At 42.4% G+C, this 23,792-nt stretch overlaps 4 protein-coding genes across 7 annotated transcripts in view; 1 reads left to right on the top strand and 3 right to left on the bottom strand.

Moving 5' to 3' along the window:
* Positions 1–227: 227 nt before the first annotated feature.
* On the bottom strand, positions 228–962 carry mrpl49 (mitochondrial ribosomal protein L49). The gene has a single exon (XM_069169197.1). It carries the CDS (start codon positions 938–940, stop codon positions 362–364), a length of 579 nt encoding a protein of 192 aa, XP_069025298.1. The 5' UTR covers positions 941–962; the 3' UTR covers positions 228–361.
* Positions 963–2,889: 1,927 nt separating this feature from the next.
* LOC138210213 (ninjurin-1) lies at positions 2,890–6,733 on the top strand. The gene is made up of 4 exons (XM_069169233.1): positions 2,890–2,995; positions 5,010–5,235; positions 5,903–6,038; positions 6,131–6,733. Exons 1-4 carry the CDS (start codon positions 2,939–2,941, stop codon positions 6,213–6,215), a joined length of 504 nt encoding a protein of 167 aa, XP_069025334.1. The 5' UTR covers positions 2,890–2,938; the 3' UTR covers positions 6,216–6,733.
* Positions 6,726–11,806, bottom strand: emd (emerin). Its single transcript, XM_069169235.1, has 7 exons — positions 11,730–11,806; positions 11,312–11,390; positions 10,845–10,937; positions 10,173–10,207; positions 10,052–10,077; positions 8,764–8,823; positions 6,726–8,676 (listed from the first exon to the last, which is right to left on the bottom strand). The coding sequence occupies exons 2-7, from the start codon at positions 11,388–11,390 to the stop codon at positions 8,481–8,483; spliced, it is 489 nt and encodes a 162-aa protein (XP_069025336.1). The 5' UTR covers positions 11,730–11,806; the 3' UTR covers positions 6,726–8,480.
* Positions 11,807–13,842: 2,036 nt separating this feature from the next.
* Positions 13,843–23,792, bottom strand: part of flna (filamin A, alpha (actin binding protein 280)) — a 55,247-nt gene continuing 45,297 nt past the window's right edge. For all 4 annotated transcript variants that reach the window (XM_069169237.1, XM_069169239.1, XM_069169238.1 and 1 more), the window contains 16 exons: positions 22,596–22,695; positions 22,364–22,504; positions 22,103–22,231; positions 21,810–21,983; positions 20,276–20,437; positions 19,970–20,173; positions 19,711–19,863; positions 19,490–19,612; positions 18,511–18,777; positions 18,191–18,328; positions 17,920–18,035; positions 16,932–17,064; positions 16,633–16,809; positions 16,299–16,517; positions 16,008–16,205; positions 13,843–15,495 (listed from right to left, as the gene is read on the bottom strand). In XM_069169237.1, the coding sequence (XP_069025338.1) occupies positions 15,311–15,495; positions 16,008–16,205; positions 16,299–16,517; positions 16,633–16,809; positions 16,932–17,064; positions 17,920–18,035; positions 18,191–18,328; positions 18,511–18,777; positions 19,490–19,612; positions 19,711–19,863; positions 19,970–20,173; positions 20,276–20,437; positions 21,810–21,983; positions 22,103–22,231; positions 22,364–22,504; positions 22,596–22,695 (2,619 nt within the window). In that variant the 3' untranslated portion in view covers positions 13,843–15,310. The remainder of the gene's footprint in view (positions 15,496–16,007; positions 16,206–16,298; positions 16,518–16,632; positions 16,810–16,931; positions 17,065–17,919; positions 18,036–18,190; positions 18,329–18,510; positions 18,778–19,489; positions 19,613–19,710; positions 19,864–19,969; positions 20,174–20,275; positions 20,438–21,809; positions 21,984–22,102; positions 22,232–22,363; positions 22,505–22,595; positions 22,696–23,792) is intronic.

Below are 23,792 nucleotides of genomic sequence, written 5' to 3'. Positions count from 1 at the left end.
ATAACGAGTGATTAAATTAGACAACAAGTTACCAACTAAATAAAACCCTAATCTAAATGTTATTGTGGGGCAACGCGCTCTCAAAAGATAAACACGTTTTTGTTAGCGGGATCTCCGTTTCCATGGCAACACACGACTCTAATGTAACGTTTGCAACGTGTACTACTCCAGGAAGTACTCGCGGTATAATGCATTATGTGAGTAAATGTACACATGTACTTCCCATCGGCGGGTTTTCATGTTTATTTGTTTACACTCGTCACAAACAAACACGTGCTCCGTTCAACCTGCTCGGTGTTCAGCGGTGACGCGCTCGAGCCGAGCGTCCTCGCGCCCTCCGGGTTCTGCGCGTGCGCCTCGCTCAGAAGCCTTTACTGACCAGCCAGTCTTTCAGCTCCTTGTCGAAGTGACCTTTGACCTTCAGGATCATGGTGACCTCGTTGACCTGCGTGGGCAGCTCCTTCCCCGTCACCTCCTTCAGGTGCTCCCTCACGTCCTTCTCCAGGGCCCAGATGTCGCCCTCCACTTTCCGGACCAGCGTCATCTTGCGGCAGCCGTGTGTCAGGTCGGTGTACACCGGGATGTTGTGCATGCGCGAGCGGCGGATCATGTACGGCAGCGATGGCGGTGAGTCGGCCGGAGGCGTCCAGCCGGACGGGGTCGGCCCGGTGCGTCCGGCCGGAGGCGTCCAGCCGGACGGGGTCGGCCCGGTGTGTTCGGGCGGAGCGGGGACCCGCGATGGAGGGATGAGCCGCTCCACGAACTTGTACTCCTCCGTAGACTCTACTATCCCCGTCTTTTCTGCTTGTGGAGCAGCGTCACAAACAAACCGGAGCCCGGCGGCAGCGGCAGGAGCCCCCGGTGTCCCGTTGTGACGGTTAAAGGCTCCTCGCAGCGCCCCGCGGAGCGCGGCGGACCGGACGGCGAAGCAGGCCGCCATGTTGTGTAGCAGAGTCAAGAAAATGACCCGGATGTAGTTTAGTTTGATAAAAGTGGCCTCTGCTGGACACCGGAGGTACTACAACATTACAACTACTACATTTACTAATGGAAAGAAAGCAGACGTTGTGATCGTTAAGTTTGGAATAACTGCGTCGACTTCCGACACAGGAAATATAATGATGCATTTCTAAGGCAATATTTAGTAAAAACAATGTTCCCTCGTTAAACGAGGAGCTCACTTCATTAAAAAAAAAACTACGGGGAAGCCGAAATACAAGCTATAAGAACAAAATGTATGATATTTCAAATCCTTCTGAAATTTAGAGAATTACATTTCAAAACTTTAAATTAACTTTATCCCTCAAATCAATTCAATAAAACAAGATGTAATTTGAGGTTGAGAACTGTCATTTATGACGCATGAATATAGAAACAACTCCTTTGTTGTTTTTTTGTTGCCGTTGTTTGTTTGTTTTTACTTTGGTTTGGTATATGTTGACATCCATTTGTGAAATATATATATATTGTATTGCATTTTAGGAGGTGTGACCCTGAGGCAGCTGATACTCGACTGACATGTAAAGAAGGAGACTGTCATTGTTCTGTACTGTTGTTTTGTATGTTCTAAATAAAGTTTTTTTAAAAATAAAATAAAAAAAAGAAGTATGAAATAACTCCGTTTAAAAGCAGCAGGAAATCCTCTGCTAAAGGAAGTTTGTCAAAAGCATGATATTTTAACATTGTCCAAAATTATGGAGCAGAGAAAGATTATAAATTTCACTCAATCAAAAGAGACACACAAGTTAAGATACAAAAGCATTTTAAAATAGTCACAGTTGAAATCTTTCATTTTAAAATGTTGTTAAAGCACTAAGACCACTGAAGCAGATTACATGTTTAGAGCTGAGGCAGAGGAGAAGTATTTGGTTCATACTGACCAAGTCCCCCATTTATTTAAACTCTGAGCCTCCTTCATGACAAGATGTTGGGGAATCACTTTTATCAGCTGAGCGGGAAAACGTTATTGTTGACGTTAGTGAGACTCATGAATTTAGATGACCCTGATCACTGTGGACAAGACGGCACATCAGTGATACCCTGAGATGGACCTTTATATGAGTCCCTACATGTCATATAACAGTGTTATATTTAGGGTTTAAAGGGTTTGAGGACTCTACAATTATAAAACAAAAAGATACAATAACTAGTAGCTTTATTTTGGGGTTATTGGGAGAAGAGGGATTTTAAGGAAACTGGAAATTAACATAAATCAAAAACTGTTTCACAACAAAAAATTGTCTCAAGGAATTTTTTTAATATATTTGGATTTGAGCTCTCAGTTCTTTTTTTGTGTTTTCATTATCTCCCTTTTTTTTTATAGAAAAGTCGGTGAGGTCATTAAATGCATATAGTAATAAAAGATATATTAATGTCTTGTTCTTCTATTACATAAAAAAAAAAAAAAGTGTGACATGTTCCATGAAAGTTTTGTATTTCTTTATTTATTTGCTTGTATTTTTTTTCTGGTTTTTTTTTTGTATCTGTGAAAAGTTTATTTTTCCATTTTTATCTATTGGTTTACACAATGTAACAAATAAATTTTAACAAAAAGAAAAGAAAAAAAGAATAAGAAATATTGAAGCTTCTTGATTTGCAACAACAGGGTTTTAACTTTGGTACATTCAGTCTTATGAATGTGGAGTTTTGTCCAGATGGTTATCACGTTAATGATGTTGTGACCAACAACACATGTTCAAGACAATTCAGGAAGATGGGACTTTGGGGAAAGAGCCAAAATCTCTTGCTCAATGGATAACAATAAGGACATGGAAGAAGTGTGTTTGGGAGTGACGTCAAAAGTGCACAGTGAACAGTGGGAGGAACACTTCACGTCCCTGACACCAGAGGAGCTGCCAGACTTGTTAGTTCTGACTACACCATCAACTTTCTCCTCGACGGGACAGTTTCCTCAGAGCTGGTTATCAAAGAGAGGAGAATGGAGCTCAGACTGAACAGAGAGGACATCGCTCTGAATAAACTGGGAGATGTAGAGGTAAGTGACAAATGATAAACCTGTTATATTCTGTTCTCTGAGGGCCAAAGGCCAAAAAAAAAAACCTCCTGCTTGTATTCAGATGCAACTAAATATCCCATTTAAGTGGAATGAAGGGTTGTTTACTGTTGTTTACCCGAGTAGCCCAGGTGTGTGTCAGAGTACTGAACAGCTTCACTTGTTCACGTCGATAAAAAAGAAACCTCATGAAACAGTGTATAAGCAGTTTGTACAGGACACACCCGGTACGTAAATGTGACCGTCAGATACAACAGGTTACAGCAGCGGTTTAGATGGACGTCACAGTACAAAGTGAATAATGATTAAATACATTAATATGTAAACTTTAAACAACAGGTGGATATGTCTTTTATTTATTTTTCTATTATCAAAAGGGAGCCCAAATCACAGGTCAGCTTCGGTCCCCAGTGGGAAACTCTCAAGCCCCAAAAGTAGTTGTAAAATGAAGAAGACATTTTTATGAGTGACACAAACCGAGCGACTCTTTTTGTTACCAGAGTTTGATCATTTCTATCGGCTCAACGATAGAACAGGACATTAATATATCTTGTATTACTATATGCATTTAATGCATAGAGTTTGATCATTTCTATCGGCTCAATGGAGAGAGACGCTAAAGAACTGCTGTGTGGATCTAAAATTGCAAAAGTGTGCGGAACATCTAGTTTCCACATGGAAGAAAACTCTTTAGGTATATGGACCCTAACACATCTCAACACATGAATAGGTCCCACTGGTGCTTTAAAGTAATGCTTCCATGGTGATTGTGGCTCCTTAAAATAACCGTGATCATAAACAGTATGTCTACCAGTGGTGACTTGAATGATTTTTTTTTACCGATTTTTTACACTTTATTTTTCTAGAGAAACACAGAATTGCAGAACATAGAATATAATAGAACATTAGTCATTACAATGATGGAAACAAATGCCAGTTCATCCATTGAGGAGTCAGTAGTCATCTTTTAGGGTCACATACCCAATCCATTTTTATTAAATTCATCAACCGATTTAGAGAAAAAGTCATTCTGTCCATATCTTGAATATTTGTTACAATATACATCCAGTCAGACTTTGTTGAAGGTTAAGACTGGAGCTACTTAGCTGTTCATACAATCTTTAAAAGATATTGGTCTTGCACTAATAAGTGAGCTAGAATATTGTAGAGAAAGAGCAGTAAAATTTCTCACTAAGATTTCTCCACCTTTGGTTGAAATAATTATGAAAAAGCGAGACACTAATAAACATTAAGATGACTGCATTCCAGTCAGGTGAGATAAATCCATGATCCCACAGTCATCGTGACAGGACCTGAGCCACGGATCACACGTTTATCTCCCATCGGCTTTTCCTGCTACAACAAGTCAAAATATCTGCTGAGAAAAAGTTCTTTAGAAAAGTAATTGTGGGGGGAAACCAGAAATCCTTTATTCTTGTGACCCCACAGATTTAAACATGTGACCTCTGCTGCAGGTCTAGACCCTTAGGTTGGGAACCACCGCTCCCTTGACTTTCTTTGAGTATCAGTGATGACATAACCCGGTGTGAAATCCCTGCCTCTTTCCATGCCTGTCGGCGGTGTGAGGAGATGAATGAAAGCTTTGTGACTCGGAGGGAGTTGCACCGAGGTGTGACGTCTCGGCCACCTGAGCTGCAGGACGGAGCACAGCGCGCACAAAACAACAACTTTCTCTCAGAAACACAGTTCTTGATCCTCAGGTTTCAGTGTTGGTTCATGTGACACGTTGTCAGGTTTGTAGAAGAGGCCCCGCGGCATGTTGCGTCTTGCTGCCCCGGTGAGTCATCCATCACCTGTCGCCCTGCCTCGCCCACCTCTCACTGCCACACCTGATCACAAAGTAATAAAAACTCCTCTCTTTGTGGAAAACACAGCAGAGCAGTCAGACCTGTTTCATAGGAGAGCAACGAATAGTTTCATCCTCTCCCGTGTGACTTTTCGTGTGACTGTTCAGATGTCTTCTCTCTCCTCGCAGGCCGCTGCTGGAAAGGTATTTCGCCCCATGAACATTAACCACTACGCCACGAAGAAGAGTGCAGCTCAGAGCATGCTGGACGTCGCCCTGCTGATGGCCAACTCGTCCCAGCTGAAGACCCTCCTGTACGTGGGGCCCCAGTACCGGTTCTTCATCCCCCTCGTCGTCCTGCTGTCTCTGTCCATCACGCTGCAGGTCATGGTGGGGCTGCTGCTCGTCTTCATCGGCAAGTTACTCAGGCTTTTCATTTCCACTCCATCAAAACCTTCTTTCAGTTTAAATACATTATTATTTTTTTTTTATCTTATGAGTGTGTAAGTTTGGATGTTGCAAAGAATCAGAGACTTCAAATCAAAGCCAGTAAGGGCTTTGGTGTTTCTCTTGGTGTTTCTCTCATGGCAGAGTTATGGTGTTGAATAATGTACAGAAAAGTGATATTTCAGAACATTATGATGTCACAGCAAAGTTGACCTTTTATGCTATTTGGCATTTTTCAAATAGGGAACAGAAACCGAGTTCATTCTGGGACTTAAAAAAAAAAAAGAGTTTCCTTTTCTAATAAATCAAACAGAGTGACTGAGGTCACAGTGACCTTTGACTTCCCACCAACTTTTTTTTTTCTTTTTTATCAAAAAAGATGAGTTGTTACATTTGGCAGACGTCAAACACTTCCGTTTTTTTCGGGTAAGTACGGAACGGCAGTGAGTTATTTGGGACATTAAACTGTGGATATTCAATTATTATGCAAGTAAGTACACAGAGTACTTGTTCAAAGGGAAGTACACCAGCCGAGGTCTCCGTCTGCTCGTCCATCTGTCGTTCTGTCTTTCCTGCTCATCAGCGTTTCATGGAGCTAATTTCCTTTTTGCCGTTTTGTGATCGTGTGCCAGCAGTGAAGTACGATCTGAACGACGCCAGGAAACACGGCAAGCTGAACATGATGAACAACGCGGCGACGGTCTTCGTCTTCTTCACGGTCCTCATCAACATCTTCATCACCGCTCTGGGATTTGAGAGTCACGCTGTCAGGTAGACCGAACACTGAACACACACCGAACACACGCTTCCACACACTCTGCTCTCCGACTGTTGGAAACTTCTCTCATTGTTTTTCTTCACAGGACAGCAGCGTGGCCGGCGATGTCAATACCAGAGCATCAGTTCTCCCCTCTGCCCGTTGACCTGAACGTGACTGGTGGCATTTAGACGACCCGTCTTTGGACCGGGGCCTTTAAATGTAAAGAGTTGTTAATGGGACAGCAGCCTTTCAGATATATCTGGATCACCAAAAAAAAAAAATCCTTGAATGGATTTAATGGATTATGTTCGCACAGAGAGACATTTGTGGATCCAGATAACCAAAATCCAAAATCCATGACTACTGCCTTCTATTCTTTTAACTGCAGACGCCAGTACTCTGCTGCAGCATGCTGACCTTTCACCTTTGCAGTGCCAAGGTCATCTGTTACCAAATGCACAGAATTTGCACAATATTTTTTTCTCACCAGTTTATTCAAAGCTTTTATTTTGTAAATATAAGTGATTGAAATCGTTTTGTTTTCAAATGTTTGACTGGTGGAATGAAACTAGTTTATAGTTTTGTGACTACATAAATGAATGAATGAATGAGGTCAGTAAAGAATATGACAGCTTGCATGTTTGGAAATATGTTTACAGTTTTGTGTCCTTTAATGAATTTTCTCATCTCCAATGTCATTTTGTTTATAGAAACTTTATTGAAAATCTCCTGATTTTGTGTCTGTATAAATACAGAAAACAGTCTTTGGTCTCTTGTCTGTTGTACTACACGACATGATCACGTACAGAGCACACAAATAAGAACAAATCACATCTGTTACAAAACGAAGATGAAAAAACTGCGAGCACAACATTTTGTGGAAGAAAGCATAGAAATTAAAAGAGAAGGTGAGAATTATTCTTTATCTTTATTTGGTATCAACAAAACCTATGAAAAGACGGGTGTGCGCACTTGTTCGGTTGTGGCTCGTTTCTAAGGTTGTTCAACCGCTGCGGAGGCAAGTTACAGACAATAATCAATAATATCATCTAGATATTTTAATTGAATTACTTTAATTTAGTGAAGTCAATAATATTCTACTAATGGTTGTTCTCGAAGTGTGATTATCCGATTTCAGTTACAACAGCTTCCTGCAAATGTTTCAAAATAAAAGCCTTGTTAAGAAATGAAGGTCGATTTAAATGCTAGAGGGCTTTTAATTTGAAAGTTGAGTTTAACAAGGCGTACAGTAGTTGATCAAGACACCACTTCAAGCTGATTGGGAATCAATCAATAAACCTTAGTTGTCAGTCAGATTTATTGGCTCTCTGGCATTAAATCTGAAGATGTGATTGGATCTTCAAGCATTTTAAAATGCAAATGGATATGGACCAGATCAAGAGAACTGTGAACACTTTATTTCCTGACTTGGAGAGAAAACGTTAAGGAGTGTTGTTCCACTGCTAAAGTTGTTCATTTTGCTTTCGGCTTTTTGCACAAACCTGATTTAAAATGAGTTTATGTTTATGAAGATTGCTGTTCGTCTTGTTGTTAGAGGTTTGATTATGTTTTTATTGCAGTTGTTATGATCACTAGAGATAAAATTACAAAGGTCAGTGATAAGAGTTATAGCCAAAGAACATGTGTGTTTCTCCCTTTACAACGGCGTGATTCAAGTTTAAACCTCCTGGTTTTCCCAGTGACGACCTGCATGAGTAGGTGAAGCACCGAAGAACTGTACTCGACTTCAATTATTTGCAAGTGTCGAGTTCCTATAAGCAGTAGGAAAATGTAAAGAAAGCCTACTATTTGCCGCCTCATCAGAAGAGTATATTTGGCATCGAAACAATATTCTCACATCTTGATTACTTTCCACATATAATTGTGCTCCATTAATTTCCACTTTTAAGCTATGAGGATACATTGAGCAAAGAAACTCCTCAAAGTATAAAATTATGACAGTTTCAGTTACGATCAGTGATTAATTCATGTTTTTCGGATAGTAACACTTTCAGTCGATCTGTTACTGTCTGACAAACATTTTGACGCAGCCGTGTTTCCTTTTTGACATATTTCGTCCTCTCGCTCCTCAAACGCTTCTATTAAGAGCTGTTGCTCACTGGGAGTAAAGTACACTGCTGTGTTTAAGTCAACATTTGAGCTTTTATGGCACAGAGGCATAAGGTAATAAGGTATGTGACACTTTGTTGACACACATTTTTTTTCTGTTTTGGTCATCCAATTGGGATTTAGTGACACTAAAACATACCGAATATTAACGGCCTTTAGCAGTTTCTGTGTCATCATCATCATCATCATCATCATCATCATCATTTTTAGGGTCCACGGTGGTCACACTGAGGGACGTAAGTGTCCTTTCCACTGGAGAAAAAAAGGCCTTCAGTGGAATGAAAAAAAAAATAAAAAAATTCTCATCCTGACAACAAACCCGATCACTGAACCCCGAATGGACTTCCTCCGTCGTCCATCACTTGATTGAAGGCGTAGTAGACGACAGCTGCTAACACAGCTAACAGCAGCAGTACCTTAAACGCCTTCCCCACACTGCCTCCGGACTTCTTTGCGATTGGCTGCTTAGATCGCACTGCGCTGTGATTGGCTGCCCGGTGGGTGATCTGGACGGGGGGCCTGAGGCACAGGAGGGAGGAGGAGATTTAGATAAGATGATGAACTTGTTTTCTCGAAACGATCTGTCGTTCATACGGAGAAACTCACTCTGTGTCTTGGTCCGATTCCTCATCTTCGTCTGGCTCAGCACCGATTCTTTGTTTCAGCCTGCGGGGAGGAAAAAATGTGCACCAAAATTTATATCTAACAATAAAGTCATATACATGGTTAGTAACTATCCCTGCTGTAAAGTAAATATGAGACCAATATTGAGGTACTCGTACATTACTTAAGTATTTTCATGTCCTTCTTGTCTCCTACCTTTCAGGTGGAACTGGTGCTTTGTACTCCACCACAGTTGTGAATCGTTCCTAGTTGACTAGTGAAGTCAAAAGTGAAGCAAATCCAATTGGTTTCTAAACTCCAGTTTCTATTTTATTATCCATTCATTGGTTCGGTCCACTCCTGCTTCTGGGTGGACCACAATACTGTTCTCATAGTTTAATAGTAATGCAGAGATGAAGGGGAACTTTGAAGCAACTGAGTGGTGGAAATAAAGTAAAATAAGGCGACCGAATGATAAAGAAAGCTGTCGTGGTGGAAAAGATGAAAGTTTCCACAGAGTTTCAGATGGTTTAATGATGATATGAATAAGAGCTGGCTAATTCTATATAATAGTTAGTTTGCTGATAAAAAAAAAAAGAAAAAGGCAGCGCTGGCTTCCGTTTGAGAAGCACCCAGAGAGCTACAACGGGTACAGGTGGAAATACATCATGAAAATATGGATGAATTTGTAAATTTGACTTCATGAGTCGGAGATATTTCAGGTTCATTTCTACTGTATGTTTTGTGGTAACTGGCTCCATCGTACAGCAGCATGTCACACAATAAAACATCAAATATACATACACATCGATAAACTGCTGTAATCCAACACATTAAACTAAATTTCAAGTCCTACCGGACCCGTCTGATGTCCAGAGAGGTGTTTGTGGATATTTTATGGCAGCTTGGTGACATTTACAGGTGATTTACGTGTCCTGCTGCCTTCAGTGATTTAATTTACCTGAATAAACATGGTTCATTTCCAACAAAATACCAAATACCTGCTTTGCTCTGCCTCAATTGAATGAAGTGCTCTGTGTTGTTTTAATGGAATATAGTGGTACTGCTACTTAAAAAAAAACTAAATTATTATTCAATTTAGTAAAAAAAACTTCTACAAATAAGCCTCATGGGACCCAACGACACTTTTTTGTTGCACTGCGACAGGTTAATCAAGGTATTTTGTTGCATCAACGTTTTTTACATGCCATGTGCTTTTTTTGTATGTGTGTGTGTGTGTGTGTGTGTGTGTGTGTGTGTGTGTGTGTGTGTGTGTGTGTGTTAAACTTACATGTTGGCAGAGCCTTCGTTTCTAGTCTATAAAAATAAAGGTTTGTGAAATGTTATTCACCTCGTACAGAAAATATGAGTTAACATAAATACAGAGGGATCGGCAGAAGATCAGGACTCACCGGACTGTGGTACGTGATGTAGGTAACTTCCTCCTCTGTAAAGAAAAAAAATACCACCCTGTGGTTTAATGCCTTCAGTTTCATTTCATTATCTAACATTTTGTGAGCATTCATCAAGTTTCTTCCATTTGGTCCATTAATAGGGACGTTGTTTCTCATCCAAGTCGGGGTCTAAACATTTTGTTCGTTGTAAAGATTGACCTTATGACCTTTGACCACCAAACTGTAATCAGTCCAACCTTGAGTACAAGTGAACATGTGTGCTTTAAAGCAACGGATAAATCGATGATCTCACGACATTTGGTCGGACAAGGCGAGTCATCTCAAAGAATCAACTTTTTCAAATTTTAACAGACAGAATTTTATTGTTTTAATCGTTTGTTTAACAGTTGCATTTTTTCTTTTAATTGAATATAAAATAAAAAAATATCTTCTCTCTGGCTTGTGAAACACTTTGAGATGCGTTGTTGTATGAGAGGTGCAAAATAAATAAAACCGAGCTAAGTTGAGTTGAGAGTAATAAACAGTGAAGAACAAACAAAGATGGGAATAGGCTCTGCAACCAAACTCTCAATCTTAAATTTCAATAATGTACATGTAAAAACATGCTGTGGACGGAAGACATTGATAGACCCACAACTGAACAAAGCCGGGTGACACAGAGCCTCCTACCTTCCTCTCTGTAGTAGGTCTTATCAGAAGACGAAGACGGAGCCTCCTTCATGGCCTTTTCAAGCTTCTTCTCATACAGCTTCCGAGTTGTGCCTGTATGTTCACACAAATACATCAAAACTGCTTCAGCATCTTCACAAAAACACACGAGGCGTGTCCTCATGTGATATACGGTCAGTTTTATTCATCCTATGAAGGTGCAACGCCTGTTAAAATGCAGGATTAAATACGTGTTATTTATAAACTAGAAGCAAAGAAATTTAAATGTAACGAAGTAGAAGAGCAACTTAGTCATACATTTGTGTTATTAGTAACAGTATTGGTATGTTTACAATGTTCTAGTAGATACTTTTATGGTGGAAAACATGAAACAATGAATTCCAGATACAGAAAAAAACAGCAAAAGTGCTTCAATGGTCTTTGTGCATGAGAGTGCGTGCGTGTGTGCGTGTGTGTGTATTTCATACCGACTACAGGTCCATGTTTGATGCCATAGTCAGCAAGCAAGCCGCTGATCTCCGCATCACTTTTCTGGCTCAGAGACATCTGCAGACAGACAGACAGACAGACAGACGGGCCCGCATGAAGAGGGAGGAAAGACAGGAGACTCTTTATGAACGCTGCCGTTCAGCAGGAAAACTTACCAGAGGCAAAATGTGGAAGTGAAAGCAAATAAATCGACGGAAAATGCAGTTTAAAAAAAAAAATGTTTTTCAGCTTTTACATAGAATACTCACCGCGCCATGATAACATGTCACCGACAGTATAAACGTAAAACTGACTTTACTCTCGCGCGAGCACAACACGAGCTATTAAAAAAGAAAAGAAAATGGCAGATGAACCCGTTCAGAGTTCTAAAGTGGTGCTGAAAAAGATTTAACTTACCTTTTGAAAAAGACCGGAGTTGTGATTTAAAGCAGAGGAGAGCAGAGTCCAGAGGGAGTGGGCGTCACCACGAGCGAAATCTGACCAACGTAATTAGGCACACCTACAGTTTATCCTGAGGGCGGGGCTTCTGACGACCCGGACTGTAACCCCGCCCACAACCCAAGAACCAATCACCGGCAGGGCGTCCCTCCAGCTGATCTAATGTAGCAACAGCCCAGTGGCTTCCACACTGGAAAGTGGATCGTTTCTGAGCAACAGACTTCCGCCTGACTTTGGTATATATTTCAAATGTATTTTGTACTTTGTATTTTGTATTTTGTACTTGTATGCAAGCTCTTTTTACAAATTCACTAAAATGATACAATGAATGAATACATATATATATATATATATATATATATGTATATATACACATATATATATATATATATAGGTAGGAGGCTCTGTGTCATATATACAGTATATATATATATATATATATATATATATATATAAAAATATACAGTATATATGTGTATATATACAATATATGTATATATATATAAATATACAGTATATATATATATATGTATATTCATTCATTATATCATTTTAGTGAATTTGTAAAAAGAGCTTGCATACAAGTATATACATGTATATACATGTGTGTGTATATATATATATATATATATATATATATATATATATATATATATATATATATATGTATGTATTTTGTACTTGTATGCAAGCTCTTTTTACAAATTCGCTAAAATGATATAATGAATGAATACATATACATATATATACACACACAATATATATATATATATATATATATATATATATAGTTATTGCTTATAAAAATGAACTAGCTATATTTCCATCTGTGCAAATACATAAATGAATAAATTAATGCAGTTTCTATCTGTATCATGTTTTTCCTGGGTCCTCCTGTGCACACATCCTTGTGCAAGACACTGCTCCTGACAGCAGGTGAGCACTTCGCAAAGCAGCCATTGGTGTGTGAAAACAGGGTAAAGTGTAAAGTACCGTGACACCATTAAGGTAACAAGGTGCTATATATGTGCACACCATTTACCATTCTGGGAAATTCCTTGAAAATAATAAATCTATCGAACTACTGCATTCTCATTCTTCATTAAAAGGATGAATTTTATTTAGGCCTACTTTATGTGATATGTCATTTTCTTGCCTCATAGATACGGGCCTCTTGTATTTGCAAAAAACTAAACAAAAACCCAACCTAACTGGGTTCAAAATGTGGATTTTCTTGGTCAGTAGCACTGTTGCAGTTTTATCTGTACTTTTGGTAGATCTGTTTCCTGCAGAGAAGTAAAACAGTAATTAATATCATGACATCACAAAATAAGACCATAGGGAATTCTTTACAGAAGATATTTTAGCCTCAGTGATTTGGATGCTGCAACGTCACACTGTAATAACTTCCCCAGGACTCTTTTCACAGAATTCAGACATCATTAGCTGTTGTTATATTCCCTTTTTTTTTACCCTATAAAAATATAAATTAAATGAGTATGGTTCTTCAATAACAAATATTTTATCACCAATAAAGAAAACTTTTAAATTCCCCTATGTTGTACCTCTTATAAATGGTTTAGTGTGTACAAATAAAAACAAAACCAAATGATACCAGCCAACTTATTTGAAATCTTGGAAATATTAATAATTACCAAGTGATATAAGTTGCTGCACTAAATTACTTCAACAAAAAGGCTTCATAATTAAGATTGGCTTGTCCAGAGCTCTGCATAAACAATGTTAGGACGTGATTGTGTAAGACATCCTGCAGCGGCCTCTGGAGGTAGAAAGTGAATCAGACCTAATAAGGAGTTGGAGTTTTCCAGGAAGGGCGTTGGCTGCAGACTCCAGTAATGTACACTTTCCATTCACTGGAAACTTCTGTGGACTTACATTATATATACTTCATCAAAGCTACTGAGCAAAACAAAAAGCAGAAACACTGCGTCACGGCACAGTAAATCAGCCCGTTACAGTATTCCTGAGTTTCCTATAAGTTTCATCTGTTTTGTATTTTCAGGAGTTTCTCTTCTAAGTGCAAAGACTAAAAAAAAACAACCACACAGACTGACAGAAAAATACTTAGACAACTTTATTGTGTATCAAAATACTGTCTTACAATCACTTTTAAAGCCTTTTTTTTAAATTTTTTTTTTATTTCGGACAGGATTCATTTTTTTGTTCTGAAATATAGAATAGGCACAGAGCGAGCTTTGGGGGAGGGGGGGAAGAGGGGAGTGAGATACAAAACACTGAGCAGAAAACAAAGCAACATCCGTTCTCTTGTTTTTGGTCACTGTGTTTTACGGACGAGACGAAACACATCATCATCACCATCTTCTCTCCACCGCAACTTTAGAAACGTCCCTTTTTAAACCTTTTAATTTATTCCCCACTCCGACGGTGAGCCACCACACACACAGACCACATGTCATGCTGATGTTCTTCTGAATCAGAGCTTTTTGTGTATCTGGTGGAGTTTTTAAACGACCTAACGGACATGTAGAGAACATGTTGGTGTCACACGTTTAAAAAAACAAAACAACAACAACAACAACAAAAAAAACACACACAGAAAGCCGTGTTTCTGAGCAGCGGTGTCCAGAGAGAGCACGTGAGACAAACCGCGAGTAAAAGCTATCGTGAAATGCGTCTTCCTCCTCTCTGCTCTCGTACGTCGCCCCCATCACTCGTCAGCATTTCCCTACTACTCAAGAACAGCTGTGCCTAAAACTAGATCACACTAGCAGCAGGTACAACAACTGGGTTAGTTAAAGAGCATCATGACCACCACATGCTGGAGAGCCAGTGCTGGGCGTTGACACCACAAAAGACCCCCCCTCCCCCCCCCCCGTATCAGTAACAGACAAGCTGACTTTTATTACGAACAATTACGGTCTTCCATCAAAGATATAAACCCAAACGTCAGGAAGGCACGTTACTCCTGACACTCAAGGTCTGTGATTGTTCATATGAAACTGAATCCATTATTTACTGTATATGCATGAAACAAAAGCTCCTCCAGTGTAAACGGTAACTTTCCATCAGAAGCAGGGGGCCAAAATGTACTGCTGTGACACCACGCTAAGCTGTCCCGTTATTTCCAACCAGTTCAGACGACTCCACTACTGTCCATTTATGGCTGTAAAATAGCCTAAAGGCCCAACTGACTGCTTGCTTACAGTAATTAAAAAGGTGCATTTTTTTTGTTCTCCTCCCTCAGTTTTACTGGATGATGTGATGAGCAGAAGAATGAAATAGGAAATGAATGAACCGTAAAAAGAGGGCTATTCAGTGTGCTCCTCTTTGGGCTGGATTGCAGTGAAGATTTTAAAAATATCCCACTTGTGGAGAAACACAGAAATCTGGTTGATGTGACAGTTAGTTTTTCTATCTGATTAAATAGTTGTAACATAATGTGGAACACAGGAGGGACTTGGAGCTGTAAACAATGATTGCTTAGATTGGAGATAGGATTTCAGTTGTTTTAAACAGTGGTACAAGTTTCTGATTGCGGAGCTGTGTGGTTTTTATTTTTAGACAGTGATGTGGTAGGGGCTGCCGGGGATGTGCTCGTCCCCCCACTTGACCACCAGGATGTACTCTCCCTTCTCTTTGAGCTGGTAGCTGACGTTGTACAGACGATTGCCCAAATGTTTCACCAGGATCTCCTCGCAGGGGACCTTGGGACCGTCCACGCCGACCAGGAGCATGTTACGACCTGCGGGACGAGACGCAACACGCGAGTACCTTCATCAGGTTATTCATATTAGTGTGCCCCGACTATTATAATTATACTATAATTAACGAGTAGTGATCAGAAAGTTTTAAAACTTTTCTGTGCAGCACAGGAGCAGGCGAAGCAATAACTCTGAAGAGGATATCAAATATAACTCCATTATTTGTGCAACACAAGTTGAAGCAGCATCAAGACAGCTTGTTATTGGCTAAAAGGACAAATATGTGGGTTGAAGTTTCAGTATGAGGTTATTACTGTGATTATGCAGACACCGAGCATGCAAATGCAATTTTCTGACCACAAAATACATATTTTGTTTATTACTCCACATGTAATAGTAATTGCTCTACAAATGACAAATGTATTTGTTTGTAAACAATCTTTTTTGCGCTCAAAATATGAAAACAGACACAAATATATTTCCATGTACTTTGTCCAAAAGTGGGGTTGAAAAAGAACACAAGAGCCTGTTTTAATATTCCGACTCTACACACCTGCTTTGCTGCAGTCCACACTGAAGCTGTTCTTCTGACCGATGAAGCCTTTGGTCAGGCCCAGGCCCTTCGCCACCACCTTGCTGGCGTCCGACTGGGGGGGAGCGCTCTGCTGAGAGCAGCTGATGGCCCGGGTCACGGGGTCAACCATGACGGAGGAGGTTTCATGCATGCTGTGGCTGGCCACGAGCTTGGAACCTAGAAGACGGGGAGGAGAGAGTGTGAGTTCACGCTGGAAGTATTTCTGTTCAGTTTTTTTTTTTTTTAAAGAAGAACAAAGATCGTCCTCACCAGTGATTTTGGCCTTGAAGGGGCTTCCGACGATGTGGTAAGGACCGCCGTATTTGATGGAGATGAGATAGTTGCCGGGGGCCATCGGAGTGTACGTGACCTTGTAACCTTCGGGACACTCCACACAGTCCATCTTCACCTTGGACGGCCCGTCGATGGTCACAGCTAAAGCTCCGGCGCCGGCGTTGCTCGTGTTCACCACAAATTCACAGGCGGTTCCTAGAGGCAGAACAAGGACGGTTGAAGTGAAGATGAACGTTTAAAGAGACTGTGATTCACTTCCACTCATCCCCCCCCCCCCTCCTGTCGTGTTGTGTAGAGGGGCGGTGTGTACCTGTGGTGCCTCCCTCCAGTCCTGGTCCGTAGGCGGACACCATCCCGGGGTCTCCCGCCTGGCCCATCTCTCCAACTCGGATTTTAAACGGACTACCAGGGATGTGACTTCCGTTGAACTTCACATCAATCAGATAGAGACCGTTCTCTCTGGGGATGAACCGCACTGCATACTTATCTAAACAAACAAGAGGGGGAGGGGGGTAGGGGGGACGCTAAGGCTCATGAAAATCCCCAAAACGTGGCTTGAGTCGAGTGGGCGAGGTCTGGAGGTGTGCAGGTGAGTCTCCCTTCGGTTACCTTGGTCGATCTCCGTGACGCAGCACTCCTCCAGCGCTCCAGACGGGCTGTGGACCTTCGCATCGATCACCCCCTTCGCCCCGTTGAGGCTGACGGCGAACGACGCCGGCTGGTTCACCTTCAAACCCGACTCCTGCTCGACAACACACACTCACACACTCAAACAACTGCACCCCCAGACAAACAGCTGTCCAGTGTTCCTCCTCAGCAAATTACCTTCACAGCGTCATATTCATACAGCTTACCTGGAGGTCGCTAACAAGGCTAAAGAGGAGGGCTGTGCAGTGAGAAGGCAGAGAGCAGGTTGTTAAAGAGAAGCTGGAGAGAAAGACACAGTGGTGTGCTTAGTGAGAAGGAGCCAGTGTGCCAGTTGTGCAGTTTGGGAGTGTGTCTATCATGTGCATGCAGCCGAAGATGCATATTAACAAATGAAAGTCAGCGCATTTCCACTAGAAAAGTTTGACATCTCACCGACTTTTTCTTTCATACTGTTGTATGTGATTTGTGTGAGTGCGAGAAGAGACAGAGAGGAAAACCAGCCCATGTCAGACCTCTTTAACCCTTTAGCGCCCCGTAACACTCTCAGGAAGGGAGGCTGTTGGGAGCCTTTAGAATGAGGCACGAGAAACACACACAGTCCTTCAGTATCCCAGAAGCCCTTTCACTCCCCAACAACACAGCAGCAGCCGATCCTACGCCTGCACCTCTAAGCTCCAATCTTATTCAACTTATTCTGCTTTTTAAAAAAAAACATTGCACTTTTTTAAACTGTCTGCATTTACTCCCTCGTAAGCTGATCATATTTGCGTTTTATGTAAAATCATAAAACCTGAAGTTGAAATACCGTTTTGCAAGAGAAACCTGGTTTCTTTCAATCTGATAAAGTACAAAAAGGGAAACTACGAGCTGCTGCTGCTGCTGCATTGCGGGCAGTGTACTGCGGCCTGGCGTGTGCGCACACGGATGTGTGTGTGTCTCAGAGCCTCACCTGAAGACTGGCAACAGTGAGGCGGCGGGCGTCGTCTGAGGGCGAGGCCACCGGGACGATGAAGGGGCTGTCGGGGATGTGCTCCTCATTGAAGCGGATCGACACCTCATAGTCGCCTACCGGGGGAGAAAAATTCACAAAACGTTCATGACAAAAAAAGGACGAGCGAGAAGCTATGTTAAGCGGAGCGAAACAAAAAAAAAAACAACAACACTGAACAAGAGAAAGGTGTTGAATGCTGCATGCTCAGTTCTCTCGTCGCTCCTCTCACCGGGCTCCTGCACGACGTAGGACACTCCACTGGAGCCGTCCTTGCGGTCTTCGAAGGTGATCTCAGCCTTGCTCGGCCCCTCCACGGCGATACTGAGGCCTCCAGCTCCAGCCTCCCTCGTCCAGATACTGAACTCGGCTACACAAGGCACAGAAGCCACGACAGTCAGGTGTCCACACGGTGTAAAACATCATACTGCAGTGCACGCACACGCAAAATCACACACACAAAGAAGCGAAATCACACACACAGACACACACACACACACACACACACACACACACACACACACACACAGAAGCAAAAAACACCACACCGACCTGGCACTCCAGCCTCTGCTCTCTCCAGGCCCGGCCCTCCAGCTCGAACCTTGTGAGCCCCTCCCTCTCCCAGGGGGCCCACGGTGAACTGGAACGGGCTGCCGGGCACATGCATGCCGTTGTACTTCACACACACTGTGTGCACCCCCGTCTCAGTGGGGACGAAGCGGATGCAGTAGGTGTTGTTCTCTCCCTCCATGATGTCAGCCTTGTGCACCTGGCCGGACGGGCTGGTCACCTGAGCCGTCATGTCCGCTATGCTGATCTCTGAAGAGACACACAGGCAGACACACACACACACATGAAGAATCTCTCTACTTTTAAAGGTGATCTACAGGCAGTTGTATTAAACTGTCACCACAGCAATGCTCCGCTCAGATTTGCTAACATCAGACACCAAACAGCAGGATTTTCAAAACTATTTTTACAAGTCTTTTCACCGCAGTTAAATTCCATCAAAAATTAAGTAGTCTGATTTAAGCAAGAATATTTACATATGAGTAAACATTTATTAGAAATTTACCTAAGTATAAGAATTACAAAGATATAATGCAGAAAGGCCCCTTTTAGTGTATATTACTGGATTTACTTTTCAGTAACAAAATGACCCTTTTTTCTTTTTTTTTTTTATAATTTATCAACATAGAATTTCAGAACTTCAAGAAGAAAAAACACACTCATACACCACCAGTCTGATATAATTACATTCAACTGAGATCGAGCCAACATCAGATCCAGTGTTCTTAATCTGTCCAAAGGTGTCCAACCAAGTCCAAAAACATCCCTTGACATTGGAAAAGCTGAGCTACAACCTTCATGACAGAGGGAGGATTTCCAAAACCTCCTCATACCGATCGTCTTTAGAAATTAAAAAAAAAAGAAAAAAAAGTGTCCCCTGCTCCTTATTTTAGCTTCCAAAGTATTCTAACAGCGGATAAAGTTGCAGTGACCACAGAGGGATGTCATTATTTTATGTTACCTGGGATCTTGAGGCTGAGGTCGCACTGGCTGCCGACGTTGGCGACTGATGCGGCTCTCCTCTTCCTGGTGATGCTCTCCTTCATTCGGCCCTCCCCGGTCACCTTCACCGTGAACGCACTCCCTGTGCGCACACACACACACACACACACACAATCCAATCAGGTTAGGGGTTATAAAACATCTCTGGTCTGTAATCCCTGACTGTTTCGTGGGAAGTACCTGGCACATGTTGGTCAGCAAATTTGACGTTGATGATGTAATTTCCTGGTTCAGTGGGGAAGTAGGTGATCTTGCAGGTGCCGTCCTCCTGGTCCTCCGTGTTGATATCCACTTTACTGGGTCCCTCGATGGACAGACTCAGGCCGCCATAGCCTGTATGGAAAAAAAAGAGTGGTAATAAACATGAAATCTGAATGGGGAAACAAAACAAAAAAACTTGTTTTCTTACATGGTGTAAATAGTTTTATCAAGCGTGTACCTGCTTCACGGGTGTCAATGAAGAACTCTGCAGGCTCAAAAGTCCTGGCCTCACTCAGGCCCGGCCCACTCACATGCACGCGGCTGGCGTCGCCGATCTCTGATTGGTTGATCATTACAGAAATGGGGCTGCTGGGAATATGACGGCCATTCTTCTTGATGTTCACAAGATGCTCTCCGATCTCCTTCGGAACAAACGAGATGCCTGTGACAGAACACACGGGCGGAAAAAAGTAGGAGGGGGAGAGTTAGTGTAAGAAAATCATTTCTGTCGATTTCTCCTCGCCGGCGTCGGACGAACACTCACCGACGTGTCCGTTACGCAGCAACTTCAGCAGACAGGGATCCTCGCGGCCCGACGGCGTGGTGAGGGAGGCGGCCAGCTGGCTGAGGTCCAGCTCTCCGATGTCCAGCGGGATGTCTGCAGCGGAGCCCACCTTCAGATGGGACATCCTCATGGAGTCGTCACCTGGAGACGAAGCAGTGACGGTCAGAGGAGAGACGGTAGGATACGGCAGCGGGTTCCAAACTCTTTGTCATCTTTTAACATGTAAATTGATTGTTTTTAAATCAGATGATAACAATATTTGGAAAACAATTAGGCCGCCTAAAACGGGAATCTCAGAAAGATGATTCGGTTCCGACAGTTCTGGTGTCTGCAGCAGAGCGAGGCTGCTGCCGGGATGAAAGTCGACACCTTTGAGGAAAATGGTAGATTACTCTCTCCGAGTCGGGAGGAAGTTGTTACACCAACTGAAGAAGTTTTACCGCTCAGGATCTTGTTCATGACTGAGGATCCCGGCTTTAGCGAAGAGGGAGACTTTTGATTGACCAGTGAAATGCACGTTTCAAACTCTGATTCTAATTCTGGTTCTTCATTCCCTTGGCCACTAGCCACAGCTCTTCACAAGAACACGTGGAACACTTCACAATAGTGAAAGAGCTGTGGCTAGTGGCTCTTTCACTATTGTGAAGAGCTGTGGCTGGTGGCCAAGGGAATGAAGCGGGAATGAAGAGGCCAGAATTAGTTTTAGTAGGAAAGCCGCTGCTGTTTCTCTTTAAAAAAGGAGCCAGTGGAAGCAGTTTGGGTCTGATCAGGATGTTTGCCAGGCATGTTCAATTATTAAGAGACCGCAGGATAGACCCAGAACACGCAGGAGAGATGATACATGCCATCTGGCCCGGGAATGTCTCAGGATCTCCCAGGAGGACATGGAAGAGGGAGGCATGTAATAAACGTATGGTTATCATTATTCCTGTTAACTACCGATTCATAATCACTTGTTTTCTGTCTTAAGTGATGGGTTGCTGTGTTTGGAGTCAGACGGTCTCCTTTTATGTGGATTTTAAAGCTTCATCCAGCAGCAATGTTAAAGGTCGTAAATTCCTGACAACGCATATGATCCAGTTGCTTACTGGGATTTCTGTTTCATAATGATCTCTACGTGGTTTCGGAAAACGATGTGCTCTGTATATCCGACCGATGGAAACGATGCCGTGAAGTCTCTGTTCAGTATAAAAATGCTCGACCTGAATTCTTTGAGACTGCATTGAGGAAATATTGTCTCCTATGCCGCAACATAAATATATTTCTTTTGCGACGACAGCAGGTATTTGCATTTTTCTTTCAGAGCCAAAGGACCAAGCAGCTTTTCCACAACAGAAGTCTGGACTGCCTTGTTAGCCTGCTGCCACGGCAACCAGACTCCGTATAAACCGGGGGAAAATGGATGGATGTTACAAAAACATCCAGGCCAACGTGAAAGTTTCTGCAATGTGATGACGTTCGACGGTGGCCTTCATAATCCCAGTTAATTGAGGATTGGAGAGTAGATGATTACCAGTAATCCGAGCAGAGTAGGGGCTGCCAGGGATGTGCTTGTCATTATATTTGACCAGGATGCTGTAGTCTCCTGGCAGGACCGGCAGATAGGACACAGTGCAGGTCCCATCCTGGTTGTCCACGCAGCTGATGTCTGCCTTGGATGGACCCTCGATGGCCAGAGACAGGCCGCCTACACGAGGACAAGACATGAACACAGACAGTGTTGTTGGTGATTAGGTTTCTCTCCCAAGTTATAGATAATTAATCTTCATGGTTTCTACGTGTACGTAGATACATATGACTGCATACCCTCTCCAGCATCTTTGGTGTTCACGGTAAAGACAGCCGGCTTGTTGACGGTCCCGTGGATGAGGCCGGGTCCGTAGGCGCTGACGTTACCGCTGTTCATGTAGTCCACGAAGAACTGTAAGGGACTTCCTGCAAATGGACAAAAAAAAGAAGACAGAGGATGAGAGAACTGTGATTTGTGTTGCCATTAACCACTATTTTTTTTTTTTTAACCTTCTAGTGGTAACAAATTTCTTCTGCAAACACTTCAAAGTGAAGTACCTGGGATGTGGATGCCGTCGTATTTGATGTCCATCTCGTGCAGACCGGCCTCTGTGGGAGCGTACTTGACGGTGACGGTGCCGTCCTTGTTGTCGGTGATGTCAGGCTTGGCCACTTTGCCTGACGGCATTCGGACCTCCCCTTCAGGACAGAAACATACTGTGACACACAGGCACCACCGAAGACATCCACAAGGACTGAGGTTCAATGTGAGCAGACTTTATTATGTTACCCGTTATCTCTCCCTTCTGGATGGTGAATGGGATGACGAGGTCAAAAGGTCGCAGTCCTGCCACATCCAGACCATTCATTCCCATTGGTCTGTCTGTTGCCTGGGAGACAGAGGACAGACTGTGAGGAGGTTTGCGGTGATGCGTGTGGTTACAGCAACAGCACGTCACAATCAAACACAGTGCAGGACAGAGCGGTGAAGCTTCCAAACACCGACAGAGAACAACAGGATGACACAATCATGAGATGACATGACAATGGAGGTGACAATGGTGATCATGGTCAGGGTGATGTCACCGACACACACTGCGAGAGAGAGAGAATGAGATGAGGACAACAACACCAGTAGGTTGAGGGAGGATGAGGAAGCACAAAAAGCCATTTTGATAAATGTGGAGCGGCATGGCCACATTGGTGATTCTCAAAATGGCTGCTTTTATCTCTCATGCTGTGTTTCAAATGACATACTTCTCTTAGTACACTAACAAATACTGTTCTTCCATGTTAGGACTCTCAGTTGTGTATTGTAGGAATTTAGACAGTAGTTTTATTTCAAATCACACGCTGCCTTTCTGCACTGAGAGGAAATGACCTCATCATGTGAACACATCACCCTCCAAAATATCTGCAGCTTTTATTATTTTACCCAGAAATCAGCATGTTTTTGTGTCCTCTGTTTAACACACTCAATGAACACACTGATTCTTCTGTCCAGCAGCAGCAGTGGAAAAGAAACACTGTGTTCAGGAACAGCTGCAGCTTGTTCAGACGTTTTATTTTGAAAATATTTCACATAAGTGGCCACGCCCCTGCCTCTACGTAACCAAGATGGCGACCGTCTGGGGTGGAAAGTGTCCAGCGTTTCACACTTCATTTTTTTGGAGCGTTTTGAGTGCATCATCCTGGTACTTGTAGTGAACTGCATGTTTCTGGACTGACAGTGTGAACACACTGATGCACTCGAAACAGTGAGTGTTAGTACAGAAGTACAACATGTGGAACACAGCCTCAGAGTTTGACATGAAGCTAAACAGTCTGGTTGCACAAATAATTTTATAATGACTAATATAATATTTAATTCCTAAACTGCAAAATAAATATTGACTGTGTTACTGAATGAAAACGGACTCTGCATGTTTTGGATGTTTGAATGCGCCTTCCTGTTTCTGTGCAGCTCTGTTCACCCTCCATGTGTTTA

The sequence above is a fragment of the Embiotoca jacksoni genome, unplaced genomic scaffold (assembly GCF_022577435.1).
Source record: "Embiotoca jacksoni isolate LCO1_2020_lvr unplaced genomic scaffold, fEmbJac1.0.p SCAF_43, whole genome shotgun sequence".
In the NCBI taxonomy this organism is placed as follows: Eukaryota; Metazoa; Chordata; class Actinopteri; family Embiotocidae; genus Embiotoca; species Embiotoca jacksoni.
This window is presented reverse-complemented; position numbering and strand designations above follow the sequence as displayed.

Excerpts from the sequence above, each read along its gene's own strand:
- LOC138210213 (XM_069169233.1), top strand. The coding sequence starts at position 2,939 with ATGGAGCTCAGACTGAACAGAGAGGACATCGCTCTGAATAAACTGGGA. Across the intron at positions 5,236-5,902 it reads GCTGCTGCTCGTCTTCATCG|TGAAGTACGATCTGAACGAC; the intron begins GCAAGTTACTCA and ends GTGTGCCAGCAG. Across the intron at positions 6,039-6,130 it reads TTTGAGAGTCACGCTGTCAG|GACAGCAGCGTGGCCGGCGA; the intron begins GTAGACCGAACA and ends TTTTCTTCACAG.
- mrpl49 (XM_069169197.1), bottom strand. The coding sequence starts at position 940 with ATGGCGGCCTGCTTCGCCGTCCGGTCCGCCGCGCTCCGCGGGGCGCTG.
- emd (XM_069169235.1), bottom strand. The coding sequence starts at position 11,390 with ATGTCTCTGAGCCAGAAAAGTGATGCGGAGATCAGCGGCTTGCTTGCT. Across the intron at positions 10,938-11,311 it reads CAAACATGGACCTGTAGTCG|GCACAACTCGGAAGCTGTAT; the intron begins GTATGAAATACA and ends GTGAACATACAG. Across the intron at positions 8,824-10,051 it reads AACGAAGGCTCTGCCAACAT|GCTGAAACAAAGAATCGGTG; the intron begins GTAAGTTTAACA and ends TCCTCCCCGCAG.